The 24459-nt window shown below is 39.6% G+C and overlaps 1 protein-coding gene across 6 annotated transcripts in view; it reads right to left on the bottom strand.

The window, feature by feature from the left end:
• LOC125451145 (kinesin-like protein KIF27) overlaps positions 1–24392 on the bottom strand; it is a 108221-nt gene extending 83829 nt beyond the window's left edge. For 3 of the 6 annotated variants that reach the window (XR_009445571.1, XM_048527921.1, XM_059644644.1), the window contains exons 1-6: positions 24265–24392; positions 18148–18233; positions 16546–16938; positions 13902–14102; positions 10736–11721; positions 4683–4826 (exon numbers count right to left, since the gene is read on the bottom strand). Coding sequence is in view for 5 of the 6 variants with exons in the window: in XM_048527921.1 (XP_048383878.1) it covers positions 4683–4826; positions 10736–11721; positions 13902–14102; positions 16546–16843 (1629 nt within the window). In the remaining variant the exon portion in view is untranslated. The other 3 variants (XM_048527922.1, XM_048527923.1, XM_059644643.1) reach the window with 3 other exon arrangements.
• Positions 24393–24459: the final 67 nt, after the last annotated feature.

Here is a 24459-nt window from a genome sequence, read left to right as displayed (position 1 = left end):
TATCCTGACAATTCAAAATGGCAACCACCCAAACTTTTGCTTCACATTTTATATTGGGTGTAAAAGTCAACTGCCATTTCTGGAAAGAATTTTCAATGTTTCAAAGGTTAACTAATATGGTGCAATCTGCTGTACGTGGTCATAAAATAATCAGAACATACTCAGTTTAGGAATCTGGCATGAATAATAAAGTTTCTGTTTGCAAGATTCTATGTCCTTGAGCATCTTCAGTCTCTAATAGCCTGGTTATCATTGGTTATTTGTTACATATCAATACATGATAAAATATATATTAATTATATAATTATTTTGAATAATTATATTAATTATGTTCACAGTTCAGTCAGCTGAAAGGGATTTTATACAGTTAACAAATCCCATTCTTCTCAATGCCCTCAGTAAGGAAATGTCAATAACATTAAATTCCTGTATGAAATTAACTCACATCATCACAAAAGGATTGGAATAAATGAGAAGACAGCTGAAAAGTTGAACTATAAACAGAAATCAAATTTTAAAGCCCACTCTGGTGATATTTGAACTCTAAGGGAAAATTTTACTGCCACAGTTATGAAGTAATTGAAAAAGAAGAAAAACAAGAAAAAAGGAAATCACATGCTTTACTAAGTGACAATTTGACTTAGTTAATAACACTTCATTATTGCTGTCAAATCTGCGAATGGGTTGACATGCTTGGCAGGGAACATCCTTCGTGCATCAGAGCTAATGGGAACTGCAGATGCTGGAGAATCCGAAATAATAAAGTGTGGAGCTGGATGAACACAGCTCTGATGAAGGGTCTAGGCCCGAAACGTCAGCTTTTGTGCTCCTAAGATGCTGCTTGGCCTCCTGTGTTCATCCAGCTCTACACTTTGTTATCTAACATCCCTCATGCAGTCCATTTATGACTTGTTTCCTCATAAGCTGAACAAAAGATCTTTTACATGTTTTCCTGGGAAGGTTTTGAGTAAAAATCTGACTTAAAATCTAAAACCCTAATGTTGTAAGATCATAAAACCATAACATCATAAAAAATTGGAACAGGAGTAGACTGCCTGATAGCTGAGGCAAAACGGCTGATCCGACATTCTTCACAAACTATCCTGCTGTTTCCCCATAACCCTTGATTCCCTGACTGATCAAGAAACTATTTATAGAGTCATACAGACCTAAAATGCCGAAAACAGTTCTTCGGGCCATCGTATCTGTGCCATTCAAAAACAACCACTGACCCATTAGAATCCGAATTTTCAGCTCTAAGCCCATAGCCTTGTATGCCTTGGCATGGCAAGTGCACATCAAAATACTTCTTAATGTTATAAGGATTCCTGTCTCTATCACCCTTCCAGGCCATGAGTTCCAGATACTCACACCTCCTGAATGTAAAAGATTTTCCTCACAGCTACTTCAATCCTTCTGCCTTAACTTAACTTAAATCTATACCCCTGGACATTGATCCTTCCATCGAGGAGAAAACTTTCTTTACCCGTCTCCCCTATTTATTCATCTCATAATTTTATAAAGATCAATCATGTCCTCTTTCATTCTCTTCTACTCTTGAGGAAAACAACCCCAGTCTGTCCAATCTCTCTTTATAACTGAGATTCTCCAGTCCAGGCAACACCCTGGTAAGTCTCCTCTGCATCATCTCCAGTACTATCACAACCTTCCTGCAGTTCCAGGAGGGAATTCAGATTCCATTCCATTCCATTCACCTGCTGTGGATTCTAGACTGTACACAATACACTAGCTGTGGCCAAAATTACATACAGTTCCAGCATAATCTCCCTGCTCTTAAACTTTATGCCTCAACTAATTAAGGTAAGTGTATCATACAACTTTATAACCAATTTATTCACCTTCCTAATACCTTAAGGAACCAAAGTTCATGCACACCAAGGTCTCTCTGATCCTCAGTGCTTCATCATATATTCCCTTGCCTTTTTTGTCCTGCAAACATTTATCTGCTTAAATTCCATTTGCTACTGATCAACCCATTTAATTAGTCCATCTATATCCTCCAGTAACCTAGGGCTAGCTTCCTCACTATTTACCACCTCACAAATTTTTGTATCATCAGCGAACTTACAAATCAACCCTCTGAAATTCAAGTCCAATTCATTTATATAAACGACAAACAGCAAAGACCCATAACACTGACCCTAGTGGGATTCCACCGACAGACTTACAGTTAGAAAAACATCCCTCATCTACCATCCTCTGCTTCCTCCCAGTCAACCAATTGTAGTTCTAATTTTAAAAGCCTTATCAAAAATAGACACCATCAAATGCATTGCCTTCATTTACACACCTGGTCACCTTTTCAACAAATTCAATCACGTTGATCAGACATGACCCCCTTAACAAAACCATGTTGATTGTTCTCGATTAATCACTACCTCTCCAAATGTAGATTAATTCTGTCCCTCCGAATCGCAGCCAATAGTTTCCCCACCACTGAACTTAGACTGATCGGCCTGTAGTTTCCTGTCTAATCCTTTGCAACCTTCTTGACTAATGGTATCACACTGACCCTCCTTCAGTCCGCTTTTGCAAGTGCCTCTGCTATTTTCTTCCTCACCTCACTCATAATGGAATACATTTCATCTGGCCCTGGATATTTATGTACTTTAAAGCCTGCCAGACCAGTCAGAACCTCCTCCCTGTCACTGATAAATTCTGTAATTGTATCACAGATCTTCTCCCTGATTTTTATACCCATATTGTCCCTCTCATTATTGAAACCGACCTAAAATATTCCTGTAGAACGCTCATCTACATCCTCTATCTTAATGCACAAATTACCACTTTAGTCCATAATGGGTTCTACTCTACCTTCATTATCCTTTTACCCTGAATGTGCCTGTGAATCAACTTACGATTCCATCCATTTACCTGTCAGTACACTCTCCTATCCCTTTTTAGCTGTCCTCATCTCCCTTTTAAGTTCTCTTTTGTAAATTCTATAGCCCTCTACGGGGTCTGTCATTTTCAGCCTTTGCCATTTGCCATAAGCCTCTCTTTTTCTGTTAATTTGATCCTGTCTATTGTTTGTTATCCAGTGTGCACAGAATTTGATGGTATTACCCATTTTCTTTGTTGGAACGTGTTGGCTCTATATTGTCCATATTTCTTTCTTGAACAAATCCCATTTTTCTGAGACGGATTCAACTGAAAGTAGTTTGCTCCCAGTTCAGTCTGGCAAAATCATGCCTGATCAGACACCCTTCAGTAAGAACTTTGATTTCGAGCTCATCCAAGGCCTTTTCCATAAAAATTTAAACCTAACAAGTTATGATCACTGTCTGCAAAATGGTCTCTTACTGTTACTTCAACTACTTGCCTGACCTCATTACCAAAAATTAAGTCCAGAACTGGTCCCCTTTCTCATACAGTATTTTATGTACTGGTTTAAAAAGCTGTCCTGGATGCATTTTAAGAATTCCATTCCATCCAAACCTTTTACACAATGACTACTGTAGTTAATGTTGGGAAAGTTAAAATCCCCGACTCTCACTACCCTAATACCTTTACACTTCCCTGAAATTTGCGCACACACCTGCTTTTTTCACTTCTCCCATACTGGCAGGGGTCTATAGTACACTCACAAAAATTTCATTGGTCCCCTTTGGTTTTTAAGTTCCATCCAAATGGTTTCATTTGAGGAGCCTTCTAACATATCATCCCTCCTTACTGTGTGCAAAACTTCTTCCCTGCCTCGCCTGAAAACCTTGTATCCTGGAATACTGCGCTGCCAGTCCTGTCCCTCTCTCAATCATGTCTCAGTGAGCTCATAGCCTTAAATATACACAAGGCACTTCCCTCACAGCTGTCTGTGGCAAGGAGTTCCAAAGACTCACAACCCTCCAGAGCAAGGAATTTCTCTTCATCTCAGTCTTAAATTGGATCCCTTTGTTCTGAGAGTATGTCATGTGGTCCTAAACTATCCCATTCTGGAAAACACCCTCTCAGCATTTAGCCTGTCATGCCTGTTAATAATCTAATATGCTTCAATGAGTGATCACCTTCACATTCTTCCAACTCCAGTGAGTAGAGTTCCAACCTGTTTATCCTTTGCTTATAAGGCAATCCCTTCATAACAGGGATCATCCAAGTGAACCTTCTCTGAATTGCCTCAAATCAAATAATATCTTGCCTTAAATAAAGGCATTAAAACAGTTCACAGTTTTGCGGACGTAGTGCCAATGGCATATTGTAGGAGTTGCAGTAAAACCTCCCTACTTTTATACTCCAATCGCTTGAAATAAAGGCCAACATTCCATTCACGTGCTGCAACTGTGTGCTAGTTTTCTGTGTTTTGTGCTCAAGTAACCTAAGAGCCAGTGTGTTGTAGTTTTCTGCAGTTTTTAAACTTATCAAACTCACAGATAGTACACCTATCTTCATTTGCCCAAAGTAGAAATCATTTAATTGTGATTAATCAATACAATAATTTGACAGTAGTATGACAGCTTAACATTTAAAAATGCTGGAAACAGTCAGCAGCATCCAAGGAAAATAAAGTTATCAGTTTTATCAGAACAGGGTAGTCATTGGCCTGAAATTCTAATTTGTGTTTCCTCTCCACAGATGATGCCAGATCACCTGAGTGTTTCTACATTTATGTTTTTATTCCATATTTTCGACATTTGCAAATTTTGCTCTGTAGGTATAACACTTACTTGAATGCGACATCTTTCTTGGGATTCTGTTAAAGCTGCCAAATATTCTTCCTTTTCCTGTTCTAAAGCTTGTATGTGCCCAAGTGCATCCTTCAGTTCAGCTGCTTTTAAACTGAATAACTCTTCATCTGTGGCCAAAGCATCCTGGGGAAGATAAAAACAGAACAGTAAACAGTAAACACTGCAACTTTCAGATTTAGCATGACAAAGGATGCAAAGTGAAGTTCTCAAAGGCCAATTATTATTTGACAAGTATTAAGTTGATTTGGAAATTACATGAAAGTAAAAAATAAATTACAAAAATAATCCATCCCCTTCAATTATGAAAAAGGTTAATTTTTTTTCATCTGTAACAAACTGGCAAAAATGTTTAATCAATTGTTAGGCCTAAATTCAATTCCCACCTGCTTCAGAGGTATGTAATAACATTTCTGAACAGCTTGTTTAGGAAAATAGGTTAAATGAAGAAAAAAAACCTCCGAACAGATTGATCACAAACAAAATGGCAACACTTATGCAATAAATTAAATGACTTTTAAGCTGATCAAAAATCATCATGAACTAGAGTTGGATAAAATAAATCCAAAAAAAGATACAATGAAACATGTTAATACAGATAGTAAGTTAGATAGGACACATAGTAGGGCATTAATAAAACCCTTTGGTTCAAACACATAAAGGGAAACCTTCAGGTGAACACTGACACCATGGCAGGAAACTCCAGTGAAAAAAATTCAGTGGTAAGCCAATAACAAAGTCCCTCTTCCATCATACAGAGCTGTAGGCAGGCGGAGGTGTTGTAGTCTCGGACTTCCACACCTTACTGAGAAGGAGGTTCCACGCCTACAGCTGCTGACTGGCAGCTCCAACTAAGATCAATTGTGGGTACAGCCAGACTCACAATGAAGACCCAATGATCCCCAAAGTGATTTAAGTTATTGATATTGAAGAGCGGAGAATTTGGCCGTCTTAGGGCAGGAGATTTTGAAGTATGACTGATCAATCAGGACATGGTTTTCGAACTTCTTCAGGAATTCCTCTGATAGGCAAAAGACACTTTCCAGTTGCTTTAAGCACTTTAACAAAAAAGATACCTGTGCCAACTATATAATGAGCTCAGCAGTATCATACAGGGCCAATTCAGCTTTTAACAACTGTGCATATTAAAAGCTCAACTGACTGTTAATTATTTCATTACATATGGAGTATAAGCTGTCCATTTCAGTATCTCCTCTGGACTCAGTAGGAAGATGGTAGACTAGCCAAGTTATCTAGTTTATGTGCACCCACACCAAAAACACATCCAGCAGGAATGCAAAGTCCAGTCCCATGTTTTGACACGTCAACCTATTCAACCATTACTTACTTACACACACACACACACAGACACACACAGACACACACAGACACACACAGACACAGACACAAAGCAGTGTAAAGATCAAATCTGGAGGTGAGAGAGAAATCTCAAGAGAAAAAAAAATGTCAGGTCAGTTTGTTGACAAGTTCCAAAATCCAAGAGCACGTTCCAGGGTAGGGTCTATCAAATGCAATCAAACCGAATGTCTACAGCAGGTATCAATAAAGATTGTTGTGTGATTAATTACTGGCAACTTTCACAAGTTGGTCATTTCTGCAACAATGCAAACTCCTTGCTATATCAGAAGCGCTGTACCTAAGTGGAAGTGGCTTCATAGTAGGAGGTGGAGCATGACAACTGAGGTATTTTAATGGTTGCTAACAGAAAATGGTAAGATTGCTGTGGTTCCATTTCATAGTCTTGCCGCTAAGTGAAGATTTCTTGAAGAAAGATGTCTCTGATCAGTGATAGCTGCTCCCTTGATTTTGATAGAATCTCATTACTTTCCTGCTGCTTCCACTATTTGGTTCTTCAGTATTACACTCATCAGTGGGCCACACTGTATTCATTGACCTCCTGCTTCTGGACCATCTCTAACTGGATGAAACAGAAATGACTTACTAGTTGGTCACTTCCTGTAAAATAAAGCTATTAAGTGGTGGCAATGAATGCAGTTAAGATGTGGAAATGGTCTTGCCTCCAAAATAGTTTCAAAATTGAATCCCAATGTTAACATTACATTCTTTCTTCTTGCCAATTTTCTCCACGAACTTTGTTGATTTCTCCTGGGGGACAGTTTCATGAATGTGTGTAACCATCTGCTACCGCAGTCATTCTTTAAGTGAAAATTTGCACCATAAGTGTCAGCTAACAATTTTGCGCTAAGGAAAGCCAGATGCCAAAACAATTCCTGTCCTCAGCTGATATCCACACATCCAGTGTCAGCAGGACTTGCCACAGCGTCATCAGGAGGAGGAATCCTTCTCTAATCCCAAGATGCTAAGAGTTATCAACTAATTTGTCACAGGCAAGAGATTCAACTCGAGATCTTCCCAGTGGCTCAACTACTGACCAAACTAATAAAAAGGGTAAATTCAACATAATTTTAAGAAAATATATCTTTGATTTATACATACGCAGGGGCCCAATGAATCAGGTATTTATCTACTGCTTTCTGGAAGCCATTTTTTAAAAAAAATGTTGAGTGATGCCTAGACTTTGCTGTAAATGGCACAAAATCAATGGTGTGGACAACATAAATCTTGGTGGCATTGTGAACGGTGCAGAGGATAATGTTAAATTTCGAAATGCCATAGACAGGTTTGTGGAATGAACAAACAAGTGGCAGATGAAAATTAATGCAGAGAACTGTGAAGTGATTCATTTTGGTAGGAACATTGTGGGGACCAAATACAAAATAAAACGTATAATTCTAAAAGAGTTGCAGGAGTAGTGGGATCTAGGGAGTATCTGTACACAAATCATTGATGGTGTTAGATCAAGTTGAGAGAGCTGCTAACAAACCATCTGGGGTGCTGGATTTTGTTTAATAGGAGCATAGAGTACAAAAAAAAGGAAGTCATAACATACCACTATAAAACACTGTTGAGGCCTCATCTGCAGCTTGCTTCCAATTCTGGGCATCACATTTTATGAAAAATGTTAAGGCGTTAGAGAGATTGCAGAAAATATTTTTGGGAATGCTTTCGGGGATGGTTTGATGCAGCTGGTGCTGTTCTCCTTGGAGAAGAGAAGGTTAACAGGACATAACAGAGGTATTTGAAATCTTGAGGGGATTGGATAGATTGACAGCAAGAAACTGTTGCCATTGCAGAAGGATTCAGAACCCGAGGGCAAAGATATGAATTAAAGGATGCAATGGTGAAATAAGGAGAATGCTTTTTAACAAACCAAGTTCAAGATGTGGTTGAATTTGATTCAAACTTGGCATTCAAAAAGGGGTTAGTTAATTATATAAGAAAGAAAAATTTGCAGGCCTATGGTGTAGAGACGGGGAGTAGCAATAGGTGAATTCACATGGAGACAACAGAGTTTCTATACTGTAACCATTCGGAGATTAGAGAAGACAACAGGTTGTTGCTGGCTGAAATATTGAAAGTCAGTATACAAGAAGCAGTGTAATAAAATGTGAGGCTGGATGAACACAGCAGGCCAAGCAGCATCTCAGGAGCACAAAAGCTGACGTTTCGGGCCTAGACCCTTCATCAGAGAGGGGGATGGGGGGAGGGAACTGGAATAAATAGGGAGAGAGGGGGAGGTGGACCGAAGATGGAGAGTAAAGAAGATAGGTGGAGAACGTTCTCACACACCACCCTACCAACCTCCGGATACAACGCATTATCCTCCGACACTTCCGCCATTTACAATCCGACCCCACCACCCAAGACATTTTTCCATCCCCTCCCCTGTCAGCTTTCCGGAGAGTCCACTCTCTCCGTGACTCCCTTGTTCGCTCCACACTGCCCTCCAACCTCACCACACCCGGCACCTTCCCCTGCAACCGCAGGAAATGCTACACTTGTCCCCACACCTCCTCCCTCACCCCCATCCCAGGCCCCAAGATGACATTCCACATTAAGCAGAGGTTCACCTGCACATCTGCCAATGTGGTATACTGCATCCACTGTACCCGGTGCGGCTTCCTCTACATTGGGGAAACCAAGCGGAGGCTTGGGGACCGCTTTGCAGAACACCTCCGCTCAGTTCGCAACAAACAACTGCACCTCCCAGTCGCAAACCATTTCCACTCCCCCTCCCATTCTCTTGATGACATGTCCATCATGGGCCTCCTGCACTGCCACAATGATGCCACCCGAAGGTTGCAGGAACAGCAACTCATATTCCGCCTGGGAACCCTGCAGCCATATGGTATCAATGTGGACTTCACCAGTTTCAAAATCTCCCCTTCCCCTACTGCATCCCTAAACCAGCCCAGTTCATCCCCTCCCCCCACTGCACCACACAACCAGCCCAGCTCTTCCCCCCCACCCACTGCATCCCAAAACCAGTCCAACCTGTCTCTGCCTCCCTAACCGGTTCTTCCTCTCACCCATCCCTTCCTCCCACCCCAAGCCGCACCCCCAGCTACCTACTAACCTCATCCCACCTCCTTGACCTGTCCGTCTTCCCTGGACTGACCTATCCCCTCCCTACCTCCCCACCTACACTCTCTCCACCTATCTTCTTTACTCTCCATCTTCGGTCCGCCTCCCCCTCTCTCCCTATTTATTCCAGTTCCCTCCCCCCATCCCCCTCTCTGATGAAGGGTCTAGGCCCGAAACGTCAGCTTTTGTGCTCCTGAGATGCTGCTTGGCCTGCTGTGTTCATCCAGCCTCACATTTTATTATCTTGGAATCTCCAGCATCTGCAGTTCCCATTATCTCTGATACAAGAAGCAGTACAACTCTAAAGGGGTTATAGGAGCAGAAGGTCCTGGGTGTAGAGGTTCACAGATAACTAAAGGTGGCAGAACAAGTGCACAGAATGGCGAATAAAGCATACAATACCCGCAGCTTCACAGGTGCACACAGTACAAGAGTAGAAAAGTACAAAAGTGATGTTGAACTTGTTCAAGGCACTTGTTAGACCTCAACTGGTGTATTATGTTCAATTATGAGTGCCTACGTTGTAGAGTCAGTGGGAACAGCCTCTTCAGCCCAACTTCTCTGAATCGACCAAGTTTCCTAAACTGAACTAGTCCCATTTGCCAGTGGGTGGCCCATATCTCTTCAAACCTTTCCTATCCATGTACCTGTCAAAATTTATTGTAAATGTTGTATTTGTACCGGTCAAGCTGGCAGAGACAATGCATGCACCACCCTCTGTGTGAAAATGTTGTCCCCCTGGCACCTTTTAAATCTTTCTCCTTTCACCTTAAACTTATGACCTTTAGTTTTGGACTCCACTACCCCCTGTGGAAAAGAGACATAGAGTCACAGTATTTTATAGCACGGAAATAACTGTGTGGTTTAACCAGTCCATGCCGAACATAATCCCAAACTAAGCTAATCCCACCTGCCTGCACTTGGCTCACATCCCTCCAAACATTTCTTATTTATGTACTTATCTAAATGTCTTATTAAATATACAATTATTAAACTGTGCCCATGTCCACCACTTCCCCTGGATGTTCATTCCACATACGAACCAATCTCTGTGTAATAAAATGGCTCCTCGTGACTTTTTAAAAAATCTTTCTCCTCCACAAAAATATGCTTCCAGTCTTGAAATTCCCCACCCTAGGGAAAAGACACCTGCCATTCACCTTATCCATACCCCTAGTGATTTTATAAACCTTTATAAGGTCACTCCTCAAACCTCTTACACTCCATAGAAAACAGTCCCAGCCTATCTAAATGTATTGAAGACCGAGTACAGAGCAATGGTTCTAGGTGATGAGAAACTTCCATTATGAGGAGAACTGAAGTGTCTTTATAGTCATCTTTTTGAACATGAGAAACACATTGTTGGTTGCATCTACTGGTATCTACTGAGTGTCAAGTGGCATATATTTTCACATCCATAAATATCCTTCCGGGGATTTTCTTAACACCTTGGAGGAAATAACATCTGTTTTGGCTGGTCATTGCATTGTACAGGGTGTACATTTCAGCCTATGTTACAGGCTGCCCATATTGATGATTAAGCCTATCAAAAGTAAGTTATACTGTACCTGGCATTTCTTCAGCTCTCTTTTCAGTTGAAATATCGTAATGTGATGAGAGTCCTGTCCTCCACTTCCAATTCCACTATCAGTGACAAACAGGTCAGGTAATTCATTTTGCAGTTCCTCTACCATGTTGAACCACTCCTTCAGCTTTTGCCATTGGTTTTCTTTCAAACTGTTTGCATCTCTAAATTCGAAGAAGAAGTGTAATGCTTCATCAATGCAGTGTTTATAGTGATAGCTTTCCACTTGTAGGTGGGCAACCTGCTCCTCCAGAGAATGGATCCGTTTTTTGTCTTGAAACAAGTCCTGAGAAACCTGACTTGCACGAGTCAGAAGGCTTGTCTGTTGATTCTGCAGTGCCTCCCGGAGTGTTTTGATTTGTAATTCCATTTCATCTATCCGATCCCAGTCTGGGTTATAATTTACAATAGGTTTGTTTCTTATGTCCTTGGCTCGATTGGCATATTTCAGAGTGTTCAGGGATTCATCAAAACTAGATGATATGGGGCTAATGCATGCAATCATCACAGTTCTGGCATTTCCTCCAAGAGAGTCTTTCAACAAGCGTGTTATCTTAGTATCCCTGTATGGAATGTGTACGCTTTTTCTCTTTGGATCTCCGAGAGCACTGATCACATTCCCAAGTGCCAGAAGACCACTGTTTATTTGAATTGATTCCTTAAATCGTTCACCAGTGTTTCCTGTTTTGGTAACCCTTTCAGAACCAGCTAGATCGACAAAGCAAAATTTAGAAGAAATCAGTTGAAATGACCTTATTGATTCGTTCATAATGTGCTCCTCATCGGTACTTGATTGTTGCTCATTTTTAGGCCGTTTTTGATTGAGGTACATTGTGAAAATGGCATGTGATCGGCTGGAGTGCTCATTCATCTGGGTGGTACCCGTGTGTCGAGCTGCATTGCCAGTCTCCAACAAACTCATCATCTCATCCGGTGTCTCAATTTCACACTCCTTCGCCCCAATAATCACTAAAACAAACAAGGGTACATGGAAAGATTATTTTGTAATGTTAATTAGTATTTTGATAAATAGCAATTTGGTAGTTTAAAAACTGACCATTGCTGATACAACGCATTTGTTGAGGCATTTCACCTTGCACACATCCATGTAACTCTTTGCGCATTCAGGATTATCCAGCAAATGTCGTCTCATTGCAAAATCACATCTAATGTTAGACACTGCGCTGGCAGGTTTTCAAGCATGGGCTGATTGGGTACAGTTAGCACTTTGCTTATGAATAGTGAAAGGACAAGTTGTTTGATACTACCCACCAGACAGTAAGATGAAAGACTCTTTCTAGTCAGTAATACTTTTGAAAAATATAAGAATGCAATGGGAAAAGTAATACAATAGCTGCATGTTATATTATGTTTAAAACCTCAGTAGTCCATGGAGTGAATGCCCTCCCAGGGATAATTCCTCCTTTGCACCACATTAGAACAAAATAGTAGATACAGCATGAGAGCAGGCCATTGGGTTCAAGTACTGTTTAAGTTCCAATTGAGCATCGCTTTTCATCTAAATCTACCTTCAAAAACCTCTATACCCATCTCCCTCAGATGCTTAAGTAGTTTCCCCTTAAATCTGTCTACACTGTTCATTTCAACAACCTCGTGTGCGAGTAGGTTGCACAGAGAAGAACATAACTAGAAGCTTTCAGTATGAGAAAATACATAAGAATCTTATTTTCTCATACTGAAAGCTTCGAGTTATAGGAATGTACTTTTCTGTGTATTCACTGTGTCAAAACCTTTCAGAATTTTAAAGACATCCATTAGGTCAGCCTTTTGTTATTGAGAGAACCAATTTCTGATATCATATCTGTAAATCTTCTCTGCAATACCTCTTTAGTCTTTTTATTACATGACAACCAGAAGTGCATGCAATGCTAAGTATGCTCTAATCAAAGTTCAATACAGTTGTAGCACACTTACCCAATTTTAAATGCTATTCCTCTAAAAATAAAAACCTGGTTTGCTTTCATTATGGCCTAGCTAACATATGGCACTATTTTTAGTGATTGTTGCATTTTTACATCCTCTACATTGTTACTCTACACAATCTAAAACAAGCCGTACCTTCCAAGTAATAAGTGACTTCCCTATTCTCCCTTCAATTTATTGGTGTTGAGTTGCACTTGTCATTCATTGAGCCATTAAGTGAGATTACTAAAGTCCTCCTGTAATTTGTTCCAGTTCTCCTCAGTACTGTCTATTTCCTCCACAGCACTAACACCAGCCAAACCCCAATTAGGTGTCATCCACATATTTAGAAATTATGTTTTCGACTGCAAAGTCCAAACTGTTGCAAGTGGTTCCATTTCAAACAAGGTAGTGGTGGGAGCTTAAAATTTGCTTCTGTATTTACATTACAGACAACACTTTTTTGGTGGGGGAAGACAGAAAAATGGTCAACAACTCAGTGATTGTTACTTCTTTTCTCATTTCTTACAATCTAATTTTAGTCAAAATTCTCAGCCATATTTTCAAAGCTCTGCCCTCAGTATTAAGAACAGAAATTAGATAAACAAATATGGAAATAAGATTTTTCTGCCCCTGATTTCCCAACAAGAGACAGCAAATCGCAATAATTCAGTCACATTGACTCACCACTTGCATGCCAAATCCCAGTCAAAATTATGGTGTAATGCACTTAAGCAATCTATAGCCCTAGGCTTAAAACTGATATTTGCCTAGAAAATGGCAGTAGGCACTAATAAGTAGAAATTCATTTGCAAGTCAAATCATGCCAGCCAATGGGCAAACACAGAGACACATGTACAGCTTTACATTAACTCTTCATGTCTATTAGCCCAAATTAGATCACAATCAAAATTTAATTGCCAACTTGCAATGTTCATGTGAAGGGACAAAGTAAAAATAATGAATTTTGGAAACAAAAGTACTATAAATGTGATATATCTGCTAAAGACAATTGAAACTACAATGACTATAACTAATACAAACATTTTTCTATAAAAGCAACTTTCTAACGAATTTTAAACAGAATGAAAATAATTTAGAATAGAATCACAGAAGCATTGAGAAGAGGGAAAAAATTATAAATGAAATAGGAAAGAGAGAATAAAGAAATCACGATCAAAATTAATTAAACAGTGATATTTATTTAAACCAAATGGTAGAATTACCTGTGTTTCCTTTCTCATCTTCTCTGATATGAATGTCTTTGCTGGTGCTCTGTAACTCCAAAAGATCTCTTAGCTCTTCTTTATACACTTCAATATAGGACACTTTAACATTAAAGTCTACATTGTGATTTTCAGTGATGTTCTGGAAGATTTCGTGAATGGCACGTGGAATAATGCCTTTCAACTCATCAGAAAATGAAGCTTTAAATCGTAAAAAAAATTCTTATAAATTTTGAGCAAATGTATTTAATCAGTGAACCATACAACCTGATCCAATCTTGTTTTTCTGAATTATACATAACATTAGTGTTGCTCTGCAAGAAGTATATAGGTGAGGGCAAACATGTTGATGCAAAATGTACACAATGCAGGGGTAAATCCACCTTGGGTCTACTGCTACAAAAATAAATGACATAGAAGTGATTCCATGCTTGCAGATGGGCACATGAGAAATTGGGCTCTTAGCTTGTGATTTGCAAGTCTAGAAACGGAGTTGTTTGTGCAGTAATTTCTTAAACTGTAATTCTTGCTAAAGCCGATTCACAGAATCACCGTTTACAAAACTGTCATTGGATTATAGATTCTACCATGGGAGAAGGTGTTGATGCTCTAAATTGTTAAATTCAATGTACAGTCCTGAAGGCTGTAAAGTTCCCACGTGAAAGATGAGGTGCTTATTCGACCAGCTTCCATCAAGCCTCTCTGGAGCACCTTAGTAAGCCTGAGTCAGACATGTTTACAAGGGAACATGGCAGTGAGTTGAAATGGTAGACAAATAGAAGCTCGGGGCCATTTTTACAGAATAGAGGGTTCCACAAAGCAGTCCCCCAATCTGTATTTTATCTCCTCACTGCAGACGAAACTATATTGTGAACAGTGAATATGGAAGACCAGATTGAATCACCTGAATGGTAGAAGTGGAAAGATGGCATTAAACCTCCCTCACCACCCTCATGCCTGACTAAATACCCTCTTGCCACAAAACTCACCATGAGGTAGGACACAAGATACTGCACCAAGAGGAGACCAACATGTTATTATTGCCATAAAACAGGGTATGTGAAAGCCAATTGCTGGGACTGAATGTTAACATGATAGATTTCATTGGCATGTCTTGTGTTTCTCCACAAAATATTGTACCAGTGAGTAAAGCTGGTGGCAAACTGATACTCAGCTCACCGCACACCATGGTCCTCCATAATTCTCCAAGCAAACTCGCTCCCAACTCATGCTCCCTCACAGTCCCCTGCCAGTCATCCAGTAGCTACTATAAGTGGACATCAACAGCCATACAGAAATGACAAAAAGAACTCTCAAAAATTTAATATGGCATAAATTGATCCATTATTAATTATTACACTATTCATCCATTCAAAGCTTTTGAATCTCAAGTGGCTCGCCTCTTATAAAGACAAACTTCTATAAACCCCATGATTTTCTTTTTAACCAGTTAGGCAAGCTATGAACCTTTGCTGAGACAAAATCATCTTTTGAAACCCCAGCAAAGATTCATAATGATATAATAGTCCTTGGGGATATGTCAACAAAGAGCCCTATTGAAACTGTAAAAACAAATGAAAATTTTCTTTTCTAATACAATCGATGGTCTGTAAATTAAACCAGTCCAACAGAGCATTTTTTTTCAAACTTGCACTGACAACTGCAATCTCCTTTCATGCGAAGCTTAAAGAACAATAAAAGGAATTCTTAAAAATCTTCGACTATGACACTTAAATAGACCTTACCACACTCAGGAGTGTTTATACCTGATCAAGCAATTTATAATTGCCACATTGCAGGGCAAGGTCCTTACAACAACCAAAATGGGACCCAAATGAACTCAGCACTAAGTTCAAATGGATCTGCTGAGTTGAGGTTTCTCTGCTGTATGATTCACATTGTGCCCCTTATCCCTGTCTACAAAAATTGGATCAGTTGAAAATGAGGTTGGAACTATATCCTGAAGATGTAAATTATTTTTAATGTCCACTGATTGTTCCCAACTTTGCAGGAATCCAGCTCACAGCCTCCTTCAAAATCTCTACCAAAAGTTCTCCAGAAACTACCACTACAAGAAAACAAAGGAATGAAAGTAGGCCCTTTCATCCTTCAAGTCTCCTTTAACATTCAATGGTTAATCAGTGACATAACTAATTTCACCTTGCAACATTATTACCCCAATTCCCTTATTTTGATTTATAAACATCTATCATAGTTTTAAATGTGGTAACTAATCCAGCTTTAACTGACATTTGTGAATAAGAGTACCAAACTTTGAGTACCATTTTGATTCTTAATTTAATTCCTTTCAGATCTGGCTCCAATTTTAGGCCTTTGATCATACAAGAGGTCACAATGATACTCATTACTTCTAAGAAAGCTGTTTATAGATGCTTCCCTATACTGCGCAGAAAGATGAGAAACTTCAGAAGTTGGAAGATTTTTGGCTCTCAAATACATTACACAGGGATTGAACTCGACTATCGCAATTCAAATCATGCACTAACATTAGTGTGGTGTACAGTTAACATGCTGTCAATAATTATTACATAGATAATCCACAGTAATGTGGCATAAAATTAGGTATGTTATAACAGTTACAAAGCAAAGGAACAAAGGAAGTGTTTTCTTTAAAAAGTCTTACCTATATGTCCTCCACCAATTGTATATGTTTTTCCAGATCCTGTTTGTCCGTAAGCAAAGACAGTGGCATTATAACCTTCAATTACGGATATCACTAAAGGTTTTACGCAGGCAGAATATATGTCTTCTTGGGATGATTTTTGTCCAAATACAAAATCAAATGTAAAAGCACGATCTTTCCCAATCACAACTTGCTGTGTGTGGGGAACAACCCGAACACAAACTTGATGGTTGTGAAGGATTTCTTTTGGAAGCAGGGGTCGAATCCGTACAGCGACTTTGACTGCAATCTCTTCCATTTTAGCAAGATTAAAACATTTGATGCAACAAATTGTTGTTTCACGTTTGAACTTCTTTGAAAATCATCTTATGTCCTTGCTCCGCAGTGAGTACACTTGGGAAAAAATTGTTAGATTTCAACTTACAAATTTTAAAAGAAGACTGCATTTTGAAAAATCTGAGACTGTTTAAGAAGGGAACAGATATGATGGACAAGATAAGAGGTACAGTGCACATGAATTTTCAGAAAATCTTACAAAGTGAACCATACAGAAGACTACTGCAGGCAATTTAGCCATTAACAATTACAAGGGAGATTCAAATTAGAACAAAAACACTCCTACAGGGAGGGTACAGGAAGCTAGAGTTAAAGATAGTTTCTTAAAATAGCTAGAATTAAGCGTAGACATCACACAGAGATCTGCTCTTAGACTATATTTATTAAATGTGTTTATCTACCATTAGATTAGGAAACTGTCCATGGTAGGGCTTGGGTGGAGGCAGGCTCCATTCATACCCAAATCATTTTCATAGAAATGGTAGGGCAAGGGTGGAGCAGGCCCATCCATCTACATGCCAATTTAAGACCAAGTAAAAGAGGTCGATGGAAATCTTCCGTGCAGCCTCCATGTTCCTCTGGCAATTGGGGCAGTTTTGTTATGCAGGAGCAGCAGGACCAGATCTCTGCCTGTCCACCTCAATACAGCAGCCGTCACTTCGTAGAAGAATCCTCCTCCCCTGTCCGCCCTGACTACAGTGGTGTAATTTTTAAACTTAAATTGCTAGTGAGAAGAAATCTCCATTTTGAAGCAACTTGTCCCTAACTTACCTTCTATTGATTCTTGGTGCTCCTTTCATGCTGGGGAGTCTCTAGTTGGTTCTCGAGAGTCAAGAGACCACCTGCCAATCTTATCTGGGTGCTACTCTGTTCTTTGGCCATTAATTGGCCACTATGGAGAAAACCACATTGAATACTATTTTCCCACACATTGCAGGCTTCTGAACTCTATATGAGCCTGTAAGAATGTCCACAGAATGTCCTGCCCCATGTGAGCACTTAAGAATCAATTGGATAAATGATTGTACAAAGAAAGAATAAACTGGCATGGGTGCTGTGTCAAGAAAGGCTATTTGAACCAAATGATCTGCTTCCCTTTCTATACAATTAAATGGATTTTGAGATAGTTACTGTAGTCCATTTGTTTGGTTGGAAGGAGTCAAATACAATGGTAAGCTGTGAAATTGTCCAAAACAACATAAAATAAATAAAACTTTGCTCTGTTAAATTGCTGAACAACAACATTTCAAATGATTTGTGACCTACAACGGCCTTTGATTGATGTCTTTCCTCCTCAGGGAATTATTGAGGTGGTATTCTTGTATACACTGCTGCCGTTGTTTCATCCAGACCTGACAAGAGAAAGAAATATTACCAATAACCTAAAGATGATCCATAATAATCATGCAACTGTGGTTAACCTGAGAAGTTCAAGAAAGAATAATACTAAAAGGAGAATGGTCTTTTTAAGTTTGTGAGAAAGACAGCAAGCATGAGGATAGGGAGGATTTAGTAATTCAGTGAAGATGACCATGATTGTGTTAAAGAGGAAGAAAATAGACAACAGATATAACACAGATTGTGAAAGTTTCTGTAGCAATGTAAAAAGGAACTGGATAGCAAAAGTAAATTTGGGTACCTTAGAAGAAATGAAAAATTATAACCATAAAGCTATAAAGCCAAAAGACGTAGAAACATAAATTGGCCATTCAACATATCGAGTTTGCTCCACCATTCAACAAGATCTTCTCTTTGTATCATCCTCATCTTTTGCTTTCCCATCTAATTTTGCATCATCCACATATTTGACTACAGTACATTCACTTTCCTCATTCAAGTCATTAATATATATTGTAATTAATTATGGGCCTAGCACTGATCCCCGTGGTACACCAGTAGTTATAAGTAGCCATCCTGAAAATAACGGTGAATAAGGAAATGGTGGTGAGATTAAATTTTATCTTTGTATTGATTTTCACAGAAGACATGAAAGCATGTTAGAAATAGCAGGAAAGTTTTGCAATAATTAGAAATTTAGAGTTACTATTATTAGTAAAGATATAGTGCTGTATAAATAAATGGAACTTCAAATCAACAAATTACTTGGAGTTAATGGCATGCATCCCAGAATATTAAAAGAAGCAACAACACAGATGGTGGATTCATTGATTTTATTCTTCCAAAAGTTCCTAGGTTAGTTCCACTAATGTGAAACAGCATCACTGTAAAGACTGTTAATATAAGACAGTCACAAAGAAATCCAGTAAGAAATTCAGAAAAAAATTCTTAACCCAAAATGTGGTAAGCATGTAGAATTCTTACACAGATAGTAGGAACTGCCGATGCTGGAGAATCTGAGATAACACGGTGTGATGCTGGATGAACGCAGCAACTCAGAAATTTATTTCTGAAGAAGGGTCTCGACCTGAAAAGTCGACTTTCCTGCTCCTCTGATGCTGCTTGGCCTGCTGTGTTCATCCAGCTTCACACCGTGTTATAGCATGCAGAATTCACCTCCTCAGGGAATAGTTGAAGAGAATATTATGTATGTATTTAAGGGGAAGCTAAACAAGCCTATGAAGATGAGGCAATAAATGGTTATGATGATAGATTTAGTTGAAAAAAGATGGCAAGAAGCTCAAGTAGTGAATAACTGCCAACATGGACTGATTGGGCCAGATGGTCTGTTTCCGTGCCATGTGTCCTATGCAATACTATGTAAAATAAACTGGGGCAGGGTAGGGCAACAATCAGAAACCATACGGAATACAATAGCAAATAAAAGAAAATAGTTTGGGCCTGCAATCAGATAAGAGTCATTGGACTTTAAACATGAACTGTTTCTCTCTCCATAGCTGTGCCAGACCTGCTGAGATTCTCCAGCATTTTCAGTTTTTATTTCAGATTTCCAGCATCTATAGAAACATAGAAGATAGCGGCAGTAGGAGGCCATTTGGCCCTTTGAGCCTGCTCTGCCATTCTTCACGATCATAGCTGATCGTCCAACTCAATAGCCTAATCCTGTTTTCTCCCCATAACCTTTGATCCTATTTGCCCCAAGTGCTATATCTAGTCACCTCTTGAATAAGTTCAATGTTTTGACATCAACTACTTCCCATGATAATGAATTCCATAGGCTCATCACCCTTTGGGTGAAGAAATGTCTCCTCATCTCTGTCCTAGATTGTCTACCCCAAATCCTCATACTGTGACCTCTGGTTCTGGACACACCCACCATCGGGAATATCCTCGCTGCATTTACCCTGTCCAGTCCTGTTAGAATTTTAAAAATCTCATTTATCAGAACTCTAGTGAAAACAAACCCAACCTAAACAATCTCTCCTCATAAGTTCGACCCGCCATCCCCAGAATCAGCCTGATAAAACTTTGCTGCACTCCCTCGAAAGTATTGTTTTACTGTCTTTGCAATATCCTGTTTGCTGATGTTTGTACACGAGCTGCAGAATCAGCTGCAGTATAATATAGACATGCTAACGGTGCATGTTCTTGGCCTTATGATCAGTATGAAAAAGAAAGTGAAATTATGAGCCAGCCTGTTCCAGGACAGCCTCATCTTGAGCTTAAAATTTCAGTCCATGACCAGAAAATATCATTAGCAAATGCTCAAATAAATGATCAAAGCAAGTGTAGCCTTCAGCAGACTTTTTGAACATTAATTTTGGAACAAAAGAGAAAAAAAGTGTGCCTATCAGGCTGAAAACCTATTGAGCCTGCTGTACATATGCGAGACTAGAACTATGCACCAGCATCATACCAAACTACTTTTACTTGACCTGCTTTTGGAAACTTCATCATATTGAGACAACTTACCAATATCCAAGATAAGAGCCTTGGCATCTTCACTTCAAAGGAAAAGCAACAAAGCTGGTGAGGGAGGATAAATTGAGAGAGGGGATCACCATCTGCAGATTTGTTATCATATCTAATTGAATCTGTCCATATTCTCAATTGGTCTTCTTCTGCCTTTTATATTGTTAAGCTGGAAAGGATATAGATGCCACCAAATGGAAATGGAACCAGACCCACCAGCTTAGTGACTGAATAAGAAATAATCTCTAAGGAAAGGGAGACACCTACTGAAAACAGACCATAATTCCAGAGAATCTGGAATCTTGCAGCACAATTACAAGTAGGATGTTAGATGTGTAATAATTGTATGCTGGTGGTGGGCGTTACTTTGAGTTTTACTTTATCCAATACAAAGTAACCACACCTGAAACTACAGGGGCTTGAATTAGGACATGTTTGTTTATAATACCTAACTCAGTAAAAAAATGGAAAAGTGACTTAAGACCGGCTCAAGTGCTTGCTTTCAAGCAACAAGCCAAACATATTTCAATAAAGAAGTGAAAATGATGAACCTTTGTACAGTCAAAACACCACAGTCACAAGAGAAACATAAAATAGACTGTCCCAAGTTATTGCTAAACTATGAGAACTCAAAGCCTTATAGCACAGAAATCCAAAATGCTTACATTAATGCTAGACAGGAATCTCCCATCTCACTACATGGGAAGGTACAGTAGTACAAATAAATTGCTGGCAACAATTTGGTCTGTCAATACTATTGTATGAATCATTGTCAACAGAAAATGTTAAAGAAATAATGGGAACTGCAGATGCTGGAGAATCCGAGATAACAAAGAGTAGAGCTGGATGAACAAAGCAGGCCAAGCTGCATCTTAGGAGCACAAAAGCTGACATTTTAGGCCTAGACCACCTGAAACATTAACTCTTCCTAAAGATGCTGCCAGACCTGAGTTTTTCCAGCAATTTCTGGTTTACTTTTTGATTTAGTTGGTTTTACAGGCTGGAGTGATTTGATCAGAATCCTGTAGTGGCTGTCAATTATAACAGAAGTAAAGATGGTTCCCACAGAATGGGAAAAAAGGGGTAGATTGCCTTTCAACTGAAAAAGAGCGGTGAAGCCTCGATAAAATGCAGGCACCAAGCGGAATCTTCAAGGAGATGGGCTGAAAAATGAGATCTACTTCTGTTCAGGGTCAAGTTTTTTTCTTGCAATTTTATCTACTCAACTAATTATGTATGCGTGTACAGGTAAAATGTCAAATTTAATGAGCAGGAGTCAAGAGATGTCTCTTCAATCATTCCCCCTAATTTTCTTCCTGACTACATGAGCCTCCGAAGCCCGTGCACAGCATAGACTTCTACATTCAAAAGTCAATACCACGATCAGTGTACTATTGCCCATCATTGTTCACGGAACATCAAAGCAGCTTAGAGGGAACATTGGTCAAAAGCTTCCTCCCATCCACATCTAGAATACTGTGAACAGTTTTAGCTCCCTTTATGTAAGGAAAGATATACCGAATTAAAAAAAAGAACTGCAGGTGCTGGAAATCAGAAACTAAATTAGAAATTGCTGGAAAAACTCAGGTCTGGCAGCATCTTTAGGAAGAAAGCAGAGTTAATGTTTCAGGTCCAGTGACCCTTTTTCAGAACTGATTGTAGCTAGGAAAAGGTTGGTATATATGCCAGAGAGAGGATGGCTGGGGGGAAGGGAAGGAGTAAACAAGAGGTGGAGTTGGAGCCTAGAGAGGCAGAGAGAAAAACAGTTGGGCAGGCAAGGGAATGACTAAAGATCAGTCTGGGGGAATGAATAGCTGCTAATGGGGACCGTTAGAAGCTTACAGTGGGTTGTTTGTGGTAGCAGCCCATGTGATGACAAGGCCTGATGTGTGGAGGTTGGGGGTAAAGACATGGGAGAAGATGCTCCGGCCCTAAAATCATTAAATTCAATATTTCATGCAAAAGGTTGCAGGGTTCCCAAGCAGAAAATTAGGTGTTGTTGAGTTTCACTGGAACGCTGAAGCAAGTCCAAAACAGCAGTATTGGTCAGGGAACACAGCAATGTGTTGACATGGCAAGCAACTGGAAGTTCAGGGACATTTTTGCACACAAAATATAGGTGTTCCACAAAGCAGTTGCCTGGCAGTTGCTTCATGTCATCAATATAGAGGAAAACATCGCACAGGCTGCTACCACTAACAATCAATTGTCAACCCAGCCTTTCTCCATCATATATACCAACCTTCTCATAATTGTGAATCAGTTCTGAAGAAGGGTCACTGGACCCAAAACTCTGATTTCTCTCCACAAATGCCTCCAGACCTGCTGAGGTTTTTCTAGCAAGTTCTGTTTTCAATCCTCTGACAACTAATTGTTTCTGTGCTAAACGTAATTAGATATTGTCATTTGAAGACATTTCTGGTAAGTGCCTTGAATATTTAGTCCAAAAGTACTTAGATGAATGCTTTATTCTATATGTAGCCACACAGTAAACAGCATGCTATCACCTCCAATTGGTCTATAATAACAAACACAAGAGTGTGACTTGCACATGCAAGGACAGTTTCAGTAACAAATACTGTACAATACCAGCAGTGAACCACCTGGAACAGAGACAAAAAAAACCTTTCATAACAAATATTTCAACCAAAATCACCAGTCCTGAACCATCAATACATCCTCGAGCTTGAGTGGAGAAAGTTTCCAGTAGTGAAACAGCCTGATAAATTAGTCACAGGATGAGACATGTTTGTCTTTACTCACTGACTTAGAGTTTTATCAGATGACTACATTCATTAAGGCTGCACCTGCTGCCAGACTGCTCACAGCAAACAGCCAAATCTAAAATAACAAGGTGTAGAGCTGGATGAACAAAGCAGGCCAAGCAGCATCAGAGGAGCAGGAAAGCTGATATTTTGGGCCTAGACCACCTTGTTATCTCAGATTCTCCAAGATCTGCAGTTCTTACTATCTCAGCCAAATCTAAAGGTTGCTTTACCGACTCAGCCCAGCTCTATGCCTTGGTCCTTCTGCCACTTTTGATATCTTCTCCCCTTCTTTTATTCATGATTTCCTTCTGCTGTTGAGCATTAGGAACATAAGAAAGGAGCAGGAGAAGATCATACAGCCCATTGAGCCTGCTCCACCATTCAACATAGTCATGGTTGATCTAGTTGAACTTCACTTTCTTGAGAAAGCATAAGTCTGTCTATATTTGACTTATAGTAGACAATATGATCTACAACTTTCTGAGGTAGAAAATTCCAAAAATTCCACACCCATCCAAATGCACAGATATCTCCATATCTTAGTTCTGTGAGCCGGCTCATGGGTTGGGAAATCTAGTACAGAGAGAGCAACTGTTCAATGTCTACCCCGACAGGCCTTTTCAGAATCTTAAATATTTTAATGAGATCTCCTCTCAATCATCTGAATTCCAGAGAATACCATCGCTATTCATTCAGCCTTTTGGGATAACTCTTTCATACTGCTGGCACCAATTTAATTAACATTCACTGTGCACTCGTTGCCTGTTACTTTTGTCTGACTTACGTCCGGCAAGACTCCTTTGATCTAAGTGCATATTTATTGAAGATGAAGAAGTCCGCTCAGTAGCGAAGCCAACAACTTGCAGTTACGCTATGTTTATTACTGTGTCCTAGCAACATCACTTCCGGCTGGTTCGGACCTCACAAAAATGGCGTCTCGACACGGAGGTATTCGGTGCGCGTGCGCAGAGCTGCCGGC

This window comes from Stegostoma tigrinum, chromosome 3 (assembly GCF_030684315.1).
Source record: "Stegostoma tigrinum isolate sSteTig4 chromosome 3, sSteTig4.hap1, whole genome shotgun sequence".
Classification (NCBI taxonomy): domain Eukaryota; kingdom Metazoa; phylum Chordata; class Chondrichthyes; order Orectolobiformes; family Stegostomatidae; genus Stegostoma; species Stegostoma tigrinum.
The sequence above is the reverse complement of the archived record's forward strand: the minus strand, read 5'-3'. Positions and strand labels throughout refer to the sequence as shown.